Raw genomic sequence first — 13158 nt, 5'->3', positions numbered from 1 at the left:
GGTTTTTGTTGATTTCGAATTCGAACGTGGCTTTGACAGCCCATCTCATGCTGCTAGATGGAAAATTTTAGAGCTAAGAAATATTCCTCATAAAATAATTTCCATTATAAAATCACTGTATACTAAGGCGACGTGCAGCGTGACGCACAATGGGATCCACAGTGACGAATTTGACGTACTTACTGGAGTCAGACAGGGAGGTCTGGGGAATATACTACAAGGACAAAGATCCGAATATTCCAGTCAAATGGTATGTCTGTTTAACACTATGGATGTGAAACCTGGAAAGTGACATAATCCCTTACAGACAAATGCAGGTCTTTGTTAACAAATGTCTACGAAGAATTGTCCGTATTTTCTGGCCAAACACCATCAGAAACGAAGATCTGCTACACCTGACCCAACAAAAGAGGGTAGAAAATGAAATAAAGTCCAGAAAGTGGGGGTGGCTAGGTCACACACTCCGAAAAGATAGTTCCAGTATTGCAAAAGCTGTCCTAGAGTGAAATCCTCAAGGAAAAAGAAAAAGTGGTCGCCCAGCACAAACTTGGAGAAGATCCATCATGGGCGAGATAAGAAGTCAACGAAAGTCTTGGAATGAGGTGAAGGTCCTAGCGCAAAATAGAACCCGATTTCGCATTTTCACTGAAGCTCGGAGTTCAAGAACATTATATATGTAGGATTGTAAATATTTTATCTTAATTTTTAAGATACCCTGTATATAATATTTCTTAATTATTAGTACGAGAACGCGATAGAGTCTCACACATATGTACCTACGTTGGCACAGATGGGTGGAACGAATTGGGGATTACGGCGACGGTAGCGGACTACTTTTAATTTTTGTATTATTGGGTTATTGGAAGATGTCGGTATATGCCTTGAACCAATTTTAATTGGGTTGTTTCACAGGAAAAAGGAGATTAGCCTAAGACGGTTTGTTTTAGCGTAGGGAAAGAGGACGAATACATTCAGTCGATTCTAACATCTTAAACGCGACAGATCTGTTCTTAGGTTAGGGATATTATATTGATTAGACGCAAATTATCTAAAAATACATTTCCCTTTTGTAAGAGTAAGACCACGTAAGAATTTTGGTCGCAAATTACACAAGCACTTATACATTTCGTTAATTTAATGGTATCAATAATTTAGTCATCTCTTTTATTAATTAAAACTATTAAACATCAAACGGACTTTTATTACGATCGTCTTTAAAGTAAACCTACATTTGGGGGCTCAAACCGCGGATCTAAGAAAGACAATTTCGTTATAAAGTTCGCGAAATACCGTAAAGTGACGTGTAATTAAAAAATCGGCTCAATTGACGTGACGTAATTTTTGGAAACTGTTTATGACTGTTCGGGAAACGTGGAAACTGTTGGTGATTTTCGGACTTTTTTAAACTATTGGTGACTTCCGGACTTTGTGAACTGTTGGTGAATGGTTGTGTTGGTGGAGTAGCAGGCTAGTACAGTGTAGACGACGCTTTTAGGCAAATACGACAGCTGTTTGGGCAGTGACGACGACGAGACGCAATCATAGCAAGCAGTATTACCAAGGAGAAATCAGGTGTGTTTGTTCCAATATTTTAAAAATAGTCAAGACACTTTGGTCTTGTGTCTGGAAATTAGAAATCTGACCAAAGGTTATTTTTTTCGAGAAGCTGTGAACTGGAAATTTGACGATAAACAGTGAATGTTGCGAAAGAACTATCATAAATTACTTAACGATTGACTTTTTTTTGTTTTTCTTTGTTTTTTTTTTGTTCATTTATTTTAATAAATCATAACTTTGTTAGTATTTGTAGTAAATATTGATAATTTTGAAGTAATAGCGACTACAATTCTACAGTTCACAAGTACAATTTGCACACGGGAAAAAATAATCTAACTTTTTAGTTAAAAGATAATCTATCTTTTTATTTTTGTTTTTTTTTATTTTTTATTCTAATTAAGTATATACCTTTTTAAAATGCAGTCTAAACAATCTCTTAACGATTTTCCAAAAATTAGTTTAAACCTTAAAAATTCGGCATTAAGTGCTGTTAAGGCGTTGCATGTTGTCGCGTACGGGGATAAAGGGTTGCCGCGACAAACTAGGAAGAATTTGCGGAATTTTACAAATTTTGCGTGGGATAAAGAATCCGAGGAATATTCCACAAAAATAGAAGACATTAAAAACAAACTAAGTATGCCGGACTTAGTAGCAGTTTGCAGTGTTTTAGATCTGAACTACACTGGTTCAAAAGACGACGTGATTGAACGTATTTGTTCATTTTTGAACGACTTCAATCTTGAAGACGAGAATGACGATGAAGACGAAGACGCTAGCGATGATGACGGTGATAAAGACGCTTATCACAAGGAAAACGGTAAAGACATTACCGAAGACGATCGCTATAATGAAGATAACGACGCAAATAGTGATAAAGACGCTTATCACGAGGAAGAAGGTAAAGACGTTACGACGATAATAATGATGACGATATGGATGATGAAAGGACGACGGATTTATTTACGAGGAATAGATCAAAATCAAACAAAATGACGAGAGGTAGATTGAATGATTCATTTGCCTTAAATTTTAGAGACGTAGAGGATAGTATAAGAAATTTCGACGGAAAAGACGATTATCCCATAAGAAAATAGATCGCTGATTTTGAAGAAATTTCCAATCTGATGGGATGGAATGATTTGCAAATGCTAATTTTTGCTAAACGATCTCTAAAAGGAATAGCTAAACTGTATATACAGTCAGAGAAAGGAGTTAATAGCTGGGAGCTCTTGAAGAAGAGACTGACAACAGAGTTTGAGAACAAAATGAGTAGTGCCGAAATACACAAAATGCTGATGAATAGAAAGAAGGAACAAGGTGAAAGCGTACAGGAGTATGTACTAAAAATGAGAGAAATCGGTAGCAGAGGAAACATCGAAAATGAAGTCATAATGCAGTATATAATTGAGGGAATTATGGACGACCCTGCTAATAAAGTAATACTTTATGGTGCCAAAAATTTCAATGATTTTAAAGAGAAGATTAAACTGTACGAATTGATTAAAAAACAGACGACGCAAAAATCAGTTAAAACCGAGACGCATAAAAATACGTGGACGAACGAGGAAGTAAGACGAGATGAAAGAAGAGCGTCTCAAAGTAGGAATAAAAAGGAAGAAAAATGTTTCAATTGTGGAATTGAGGGACACAGATCGACGGATTGTCCTGACAAAGCCAAGGGAGTAAAATGTTTTAGATGCAATCAGTTTGGACACAGGTCTTTTCGATGCAATGAGAAAGAAGAAGAACCATCAACTTCTAGACATGTAAATGTTGTTAACTTGGGGTATAAAAACTCGGTAACATTGAAGGTTGGAAATTATCACTACGTGCATTATTGGATACAGGAAGTGACATTAGTTCAGTACGAGAAGATATTTTTGAAAAATATTTTGATGACGTGATTCTTTCACAAAACATATTAGATTTAAGTGGATTGATTAGGAGGTACGAGAGTTAAAACTTTAGGTTCATTTAATAAAATGGTAGAAATTCAAGGAGAGAATTTTAATATTTTATTTCATGTTATTCCAAAAGGAGCACTAGACGTTGAAATTATTCTCGGAAACAATATACTGAGACAAGCAGAAGTTACAATAACCGAAGACGGAATAATTTTATCTAAAAAAGAGCAGATACTTTTATAAGGAGGATTACAGTAATTAGCGAGACGACAGTCAATAATGATTTTCAGCTGAACCATACAGAAGATAAAAAAATAAAGACGGATATGGAGGAAGTAGTCAAAAGTTACGAACCTAACAAGACAAAGACGACGGAAGCATACGAGGACTTTTTTATAAAAAATAATATTCTTTCTAAATACGAAGACAACAAGGAAGTGTTAGTCATTCCGAAAATAATGCAAACGGAAGTGATTAGAAGCTTACAGGAGGTAGAACATTTTGCTGTAACAAAAACACAAGATTTAATTCGAAGAGAATGCTACATTCCAAATCTTAGAGAAAAAATCGAGCACTGCATAGGGAATTGCATTAAATGTATACTTGAAAGCAAAAAAGAAGTTATAGAATGCGTGAAGAGACATCCAAAGGATTTCGGGAATCCGCTCCGTATAATATCTGACAGAGGTACCGCATTTACGGCGAAGGAATTCGAAGACTATTGCGAACAAAGAAGCATAAAGTCGACGCCGTTTGAAGTACTGTTCGGAACGAAGATGAAAAAGAACGAAGATCTGAGGATGAAGGAGATCATAGAACCGGAGATAATTAAACAATTTGATGAAGATAGAGAGATGCTGAGAAACGAGAGTCGACGTCAGTTAGTCAAAATTCAAGAGGAAAATAGACGCAGATATGATCTACGAAGAAAAAGGCCGAGGATGTATAAAAAGGGGGACTTAGTGGCAATCAAGAGAACACAGTTTGGTGGAGGACTCAAGCTGCTGAAGAAATATTTTGGACCGTACGTGGTAGTACAAGTGAATCCAAATGACAGGTACGAGGTAAAGAAATATGGATACCATGATGGAACTCAGAGCACTTCAACGTGTGCAGAGTACATGAAGCCGTGGATAGATAACTGCATGGAATCCGAGTCGGATTCCGAACAGGATGGCCGAATGTAGGATTGTAAATATTTTATCTTAATTTTTAAGATACCCTGTATATAATATTTCTTAATTATTAGTACGAGAACGGGATAGAGTCTCACACATATGTACCTACGTTGGCACAGATGGGTGGAACGAATTGGGGATTACGGCGACGGTAGCGGACTACTTTTAATTTTTGTATTATTGGGTTATTGGAAGATGTCGGTATATGCTTTGAACCAATTTTAATTGGGTTGTTTCACAGGAAAAAGGAGATTAGCCTAAGACGGTTTGTTTTAGCGTAGGGAAAGAGGACGAATACATTCAGTCGATTCTAACGGACTTTTATTACGATCGTCTTTAAAGTAAACCTACATATATACATAGAAAAGAAAAATCATTGGCAAATAACTCGCAATGTGAATACAAAATTAACAATATAAAAAGATCATTAGTCGTAAGAAACACGTGTCTGCAGTTGCATTCCATCTTTTTATATTGTTAATTTTGTATTCACATTCACATTGGGAGTTATTTGCCAATGATGTTTCTTTTCTATGTTAATAGTTGTACTCGCTTACTTAACATCCTTTATATATATATATATATATATATATATATATATATATATATATATATATATATATATATATATATATATATATATATATATATATATATATATATATATATATATATATATATATATATATATATATATATATATATATATAAGCAAGAGCAGTTTGATTGCCCTGATGAGAACAGAGCCTCCGATTTTTAGCGCGTCCGCCACTACTCCATCCTCTCCTGGTGCTTTGTTAATTTTTCATTTCTTTAAAGCATGATAGATTTCAGCCATTGATATATCGGGAATATCTTCTGAACTTTGATTCATAATAATTTGTTCTGTATTTTCTGCCAAGCTTAAGTCCAATTTATTTGTATATAGTGTTTTATATAAGTCTTCTACTATCTCTAGCATTTTCTCTCTGTTAAATGTTAGTTTGCCATTTTGTCCCTTGAAATAGCTGAAAATTTAAAGTCTGATAATTTATTTCCAGCTACTCGTCAATTTTCTTCTCAATATCTTCTTGTTGTGCTCAATTGTCTGCGAGATTTTCTTATTTTTATATTCCCTTATGGCCTTTCTAATTGCTTTAGAGATTTCTTTGTTTATCTTATTTATACTGTATTTTCTTCCATTTTAAGTTTGGTGTTGGCAGTGATTCTCTCTTCTCTCTTGTTACCTGTACAACATTTTCTTTGAGCTTCTACTATAGTATTAGTAATTAGGAAAGGAAATATATTGTTTAAACAAATTATGTTATATTCAAATAATAATTATTTTGTTTGTATTTATATCAGCAAAGCATAAGTTATTTAAGTTTGAGTTTGGCAGATCCGTCAATGTCAAAGTAAATTTTAAATTGGGTATTAATAAAATATAAATGACACTGATAATAATTTAATTATTATATAAAATAAATATGTTTTTAAATACAATTTGAGTATAGTTTGAAAGGAATACAACTTTAAAGAGGTTTCATACACTTTTGTATAACCCTTTTAACGGGAGTAATAATAAATGAACTCTTTCATGTATTGTTGACGATTCAAATTTACCCGAAATATTTATCATCACCGAAATCTTCATCAGTATTTCAATTTTTCGCAAAATTGAAGAATAAAATAGTGGTTACTTTATTAAGAACAATAAGTTAAAGCTTTAGGTATGTAACTTTATGTTACTTGGTTTAGATGTAAGAGGTTTATTATTTTAAAACTTTGAAATAAAAATTCTTTTGAAAGTTTGTTAATCTTAAAATTAACGGGTAAAATCACTAAAAGAGCGTTTCACCATTGATTAATAAATATAGGGGGGAAGATACGAAACTAAACGAGCGTTTATGTACGACACCAGTGGTTTTAGAAATAGATGGCGTTAGCAGCTTTCTAGGTGCGAGATTGAATTTACCTGAGACAACGATGAGACGTATTCAGGTAGCTTTGGTTATCGGAATTTGGGGTCGGCCGACTGGATTATAATAGAACGTATTTATTTCTTTTCATTCATTTATATTTGAGTTATCATTCAACTATTCAACGATAATAGTGGCATGAGCATGACAATCTTTAAAATAATTATTGAAGTTAGCACCTATTACTTTCTAAACTCGTTTTTAAATTAACAAGAATTGTAGTTGTAATTTGTCTTTTAATTTGAATTCTTGAAAGAAATCATTGAATATTCCAAATAAAAAAATTTAACGAGAAAAATACTCACTGGGTGATTTTAGATATTGTACATTTATCTTATTTGCCTCATAATCTTGATAAAAAATTAGGTAGGTATTTTCGTTAATTACAGTCTCTTCTGATGATTGTATATTTTGTTTGGAGATATTGCAACGGTATTTGCTTAATATAAAATTGACTAAGTAAACCGCTCGGCCACTTTAAACTCTTCGAAAAAATGGTAAGGACTACTTAAGTTGTTGCGATTTCCTACAATTTCTTACAAGTTTTTTCATGCGGTCGATATTTTCCGAGTTAGAGGGAAAATCGTGACTAAGTATACTTATTGAATTATTTATTATTAACTTTACTTCTTAAAGGTGCCTTGTATTTCTGCGTAGGCGTCCACCGTGGATTGTATCGTCAGGTGAGATATTAGATAGTCAGGATTACCTACATTATTCTATTAAGAGTAATTTCATTAATATCATTCGGCGAATATTACGCAGCCATGACATCTTTTCCTAGACCTCTCTTACCCTCTATCTTTCCTTTGATTACCAGTTGCCGTATATCGTTCTCCTCGTAATATGTCCCTAAATATGTCCATGATAAAAAAAAACTAAGTTTTCAATCTAATAGCACATAAACAACATCAAAAGATGTTACTCTATATCCTACCATTTTAAAAATAATGGGAACCTTCTCTGGTAACACCTCCGAGGCTTCTACAATTTGCAAGCCATAACGGATGCTGAGACTATGTCTCAGGTCATTCATGTCCATGATATTTTAAGCATTCGGTGCAGGCACCTCATTTCAAAGACTTCAAGTTTGTTTAATGGAGCCGGCCTTTAATATCCATGCTTTCATTCCATACAAGAGAAAAAGCCAAACGTAACACTTTATCATATTGTATCTCAGGTAGAAATCCAACTTTCAGTGAACAGTCATAAGAGTTAGGAAGTCGCCATCCCATTTTTTATGGGAGATATTTTTCATTAAGTTGAGGCCGTTTAAGCTGACAGTCGGAGTGAGTGTATATTGTCTTACGTCAAGAATGGAGAACCACTCAAATGATAGCGTTATTTAAGAACGGTGATAGGGCAGACCCCAGTAAATATAGAGGGATAAATTTACTGAGCACTTATTATACTGAAACTCACAACAAAAATACTGATGGAGAAAATAATGGTGCTTAAATATATCGGTTCAACAACAAGGATTTAGAAGTGGAAGATCATGTAACGATGCAGTTTTTGTGATAAGGCAAACAGCGGAGAAATCATTAGAATATAATAAGCCAGCCTTTTTCTGTTTCGTAGACCTAGAGAAAGCGTTTGATAGAATACAATTAAAAGATACGATACACCTACTATATAACAAAAATTTACCACTGGATATCATAAAACTGATAGAAAACATACATGTAAGAAATAAAATAGAAATGAAAGTCAATGAATAACAGAACCCATAGAAGCAAACACAGGAATCAGGCAAGGAGATTCACTAAACCCTCCATACTGTTTAAAATAAAGTTGGATGCAATAATAAAACAAGTGAAGAAAAAAGAGGGTACAAAATGGGCGATAAAGAGATAAAAAAAACTCTGTTGCGCTGATGACACCGTGTTAGTAGCAGAGTGCAAAGTCGACCTACAAAGAATATTGCACGAGTTCAACATTAACGTAAAAGAAATGAATATGAAAATATCAGCCTAAAAAACAAAAAACTTAGTAATATCCACAGAATCAATAAAATGCAAATTGGACAATCAAATTATACAACAAGTAATGACTTTCAAATACCTTGGATTAATAATAAATTGATCTATCACCCGACAACAATATCGAAGAAGAGGTTAAAGACCAAATAATTAAAGCCAGTAGAACGGCCGGATGCCTAAACGACACAATTTGGAAAAACAAACACCTAAGAGTGGAAACAAAGGCCAGAATATAATATGAGTCAGTTATTAGACCAGTTTATGACTTACATTGCAGAAACAAGACCAGATACAAGCAAAACACAAAGACATCTGGAGACCAACGAAATGAAGATCTTAAGAAGGATTGCTGGAAAAGGACTACGGGACAGGGTAATAAGTGAGGAAATCAAATGCATATGTGGGGTAGACAATATAAATGCCTGGGTAAAGAATAGAAAAGAAGAGTGGAATCAACGCTTAAGCAGGATGTCTGAATCAAAGGATAGTAAGAATAGCCAGAAGAAGTATAAGACGCCCAAGGAAAAGATGGAATGACAATTTAGGGACAGAATGAAAGGCACCGTTGAAGAAAAACAGGCAGTACTGCCTATATAAAAGAAAAAGAAGAAGAACAAATTCTTTAGGTAGATTTTCGGTAGTATAATGTGCTTCTTTGGAGTTTTACTGATGATTACTGTTTTTGTTTTAGTGATTTAGCAATGTGATTGATTGCAATAAGGAAAAGTGCAACACTAAGAGTAGACCATTGAGGAGTGCCGTTTAATTGGATTTTTGAGTCTAAAAGAACGTTATTTATTCGATTCGAAAGTTTCGTCTATATAGAAAATTATTAATAAATTTTATATTTCCTTGAATTGAACAACTTAATAGAATTGTTATATCTAATCCCCAAATGGTACGCGTTATATAATAAAAGATAGCCATAAGCCAAACATACATGATCACATCCAAATAACCCATGAATGACTCAATATCCACTAGGTTTTCTAATGTAGATGTGGACTTTCTAAAGTCACTTTGTATAGGGCTATGTAGCTAGCAATAAGTCTAATACTATCTAGTAGCTATCAAGTGGATAAACTGACTAATTCTAAGCAAGTTTTGTTCTAGAGTTTTTTCACTTTAAAAAATGGCGTTTGTATGAAATCTTTATACTCAGTATAAGCAGAGTTGTAGCTAATTAAAAGTAAGTTCTTATTCGTCAAATTCCAAATCGAATGTTTCAACGTGAAATAACAAAAAAAAGTAAAGTACATTTCGGGGAAAACTCATCGCAGCTTTTTTAAAGTGTTTAAAAAGCTTTATTTTTGTTTTTAAAAAAGTTTGTAGCATTAAAAGTAAGCAAGTTACGCTGAAAATAAAGTTGGTCCTTTTTTTGTAAAACCTAGTTTTAAAAAATCGTGAGAATCACCCGCTGAAGGGGAACTTGCGTAAAATTTTTAATTCGAAAGAGATGCTATAAATCACAACAAAACACAATTTAAAATGTATCAAAGAAAAAAGTCGTTTGTGTTTTTCGTTTGGCCCCTCAAGACGAATAAAATCAAATTATCGTTACCGCTTCACAAGTTACTTTACTTATGACAAGGCGAAAACGGCGGGTTCGTTGGGAAAAATATTCACATGAAATTTTTTTGTATAATTACATTCGTGAGACATCCCAGACTAAGGTTCAAGAAGTCGCCCACGTGAAAAGTGGGCCAAATTATTTTTAACAATAATTGTTTTTAATCAAATTGCAAAAATCTATATTTTTGGCCCGGACAATTTTTTTGTAGTTTTTCTGGACCATTCTGGATAAAAAAGGTCTCTTAAAATTTTTCTCTAAAGTTGATCGTTTTTGAGTTATAAACAATTTAAAATTGAAAAAAACGAAAAATGGCGATTTTCAAGGCTTAATAACTCGGTTAAAATTTATTATTATGAAAGTCAGAAAGTGACTAAATCAAAGTTTAATGCCCCCTACAAGATCCTGAAGAACATTTTGTCATTATTTTATTACTAAGCTGTTATTTTTAAGCAATAATAAAGAGCGTCATGAACGTGGTTGCCGGCCGTAAATGCTGAGTGCGAGAGAGATGCCACTCCGGCAGTCCAATTGTGCATCTTACTTGCACTCACATTTACGGCCGCCTACCTCGTGCATGGCGCTCATTATTATTACTTAAAAATAACAGCTTAGTAATAAAATAATGACAAAAATTTCTTCAGGATCTTGTAGGGGGGGCATTAAACTTTGATTTAGTCACTTTCTGACTTTTATAATATTAACTTTTAACCGAGTTATTAAGCCTTGAAAATCGCCATTTTTCGTTTTTTTTTTCAATTTTAAATTGCTTATAACTCAAAAACGATCAACTTTAGAGAAAAATAATAACAGACTTTTTTATCCAGAATGGTCCAAAAAACCTACAAAAAAAATGTCCGAGCCAAAAATATTGATTTTTACAATTTGATTAAAAAAAATTGTTAAAAAAATTGAACCACTTTTCACGTGGGCGACTTCTTGAACCTTATTCTGAGATGTCTCACGAATGTGATTGTGCAAAAAAATCTCATGGGAATATTTTTCCCAACGGACCCGCCGTTTTCGCCTTGTCATGATCTGTAAGTTTTATCGTAAATTTAGTTTTACAGTAATTTTTTTTGTTTATAAGAAAAATGCCTTTTTTTTTCAAAATAACTTTATAATATTATCAGTGATACGAAATATCCCAAAGTGTAAAGGTCATATTCATAGGTCTGATTAATTTCATCTGGGATGCTAATTAAGAGGTGATATTTAAGATTTTGGTTACAAAAAAAAGGGATCAACTTTATTTTGTGCGCAACTTGTTTACTTCTGATACTAGAAACTCAAAAAAAATAAAGCTGTTTTTAAACAATTTAAAAAAGTTATGATGAGTTTTCCCCGAAAAGTGCTTAATTTTTTGGTTATTTCACGTAGAAATATTCAATTTGGAATTTGACGAATAAGAACCTACTTTTTATTAGCTACAACTCTGCTCTTACTGAGTCTACGACTTCATATGTCATATATAAAACATTTTTTTCATTTTTTTATAAGCTATATTTTTGCTATGAATATTTTTTTTTTGGCGAAATACTTCCTTATTTCCTCATGAAATATACTTTTTTTGAAACATGAATATATTCAGGCGCAAATAACTCGAAAAGTATTTACTTGTGAGGTCAAGACTAGTGAAAAAACTCTATAGTCAATTTATATTTTCAACGTTTTTGCAGAAAGCAGGTATTAATACAGATTAATATGATAGCGACCGTGCGTTAAAATTTTGAATACGGACCACGTAGAATAAGTGCTTGTTCTTGGCTAGCTTCAACAAATTTACGCTAGGCGCGCCACTATACAGGCAGATTTTAAAGGGAACAAAATAATGCACATGGTTTCGTATCTTCCCCCTATATTTATCAATCAACGGTTTCACGTTAAGAATGGAATATTGCGGAGATAGCCGCATGTATTTCTTATGGACGATAGAAGCGCGCCGATGCCACGCCGTACTGATTAGAGTGAATCGTATATCGGCAGGACCGAGAGGTTTGGCAACACTGATCTCCATAAGCGTAACGGTATATTCTAAACGTGAAACAAAGTATAGTATATACTAAATTAGAGGCACAAAATATTATAAAATTAAATCTAATCTAATTAAATCGAACCGAATATAATTGAATCTATAAGAAGTGTTTACTTCTGTCGGACCACGCTATATTTTTTTTGCTTCCTAGTAGAAAGATCTTACTTTTTTTTTATTTTTTCTTCTATTTCTTTCAGTTTGTTCTCGTTGTATTTTCTTTTTTGCTTCTACATTTTTTCATGAGTTTTCTTAATTCTCTGTATTCTTGTCTATTGATTTCTTCGTTATTTGTAAGATTTTTAAGTCTTACCTTTCTTATCGCTTCTGATACGTCTTGACATTCTTCGTCATACTATTCTTTTGTTTTGTGTTTTTCAGATATATAATTAGAGTTAGAACTGGATTGCAGCTGTGCAGGACAGAGAAAGGTGGAGACATCGTGAGGAGGCCTACATCCGACAGTGGACAAATTTGGCTGTGTGATGATGATGATGATACAAATATTGTTATCAAAATAGGTCTCCTTAAATACTGTTTTTATTTTTTATAATTTTTAGATTACAAATGGAAATCAGGGGACATATTATATGGGAATGGCTTTTGGTTCCATTTTAATATTTTTTATTGGATCAGAGATTGGTCATCAACTGCAGATTGAGGTAAAATCTTTATTTTTTAAATATTTGATCAGTGCCGGATTAACCATTAGGCGGACTATGCGGCCGCCTAGGGCCCGGGCACTTGACGGGGCCCGCATCCCACACAAATGCATTAATTAATATTTAATTACTTAAGCAGTTATTTAAAAAAAAATTAAAATGTTAAAAAAATCAAATAGGGCTAACTGAGACAAAAAAAAAGAAAATGGTTAATTTACGATTTCCAATCAAACTCAGTTTTTTGCTTTGTCTTTTGTCAAATATCAGAAAAATTCAACCGACCTCAAGACAAATTAAGCAGTTATCTTCAAAGGC

General features: G+C 33.3%; 1 protein-coding gene across 1 annotated transcript in view; it reads left to right on the top strand.

Moving 5' to 3' along the window:
* LOC126880337 (uncharacterized) overlaps nucleotides 1–13158 on the top strand; it is a 63536-nt gene that overhangs the window by 33738 nt on the left and 16640 nt on the right. The window contains exon 3 of the mRNA XM_050644139.1: nucleotides 12742–12843. Within this exon, the coding sequence (XP_050500096.1) occupies nucleotides 12742–12843 (102 nt within the window). The remainder of the gene's footprint in view (nucleotides 1–12741; nucleotides 12844–13158) is intronic.

Source organism: Diabrotica virgifera, chromosome 2, assembly GCF_917563875.1.
Source record: "Diabrotica virgifera virgifera chromosome 2, PGI_DIABVI_V3a".
NCBI lineage: Eukaryota > Metazoa > Arthropoda > Insecta > Coleoptera > Chrysomelidae > Diabrotica > Diabrotica virgifera.
The sequence above is the reverse complement of the archived record's forward strand: the minus strand, read 5'-3'. Positions and strand labels throughout refer to the sequence as shown.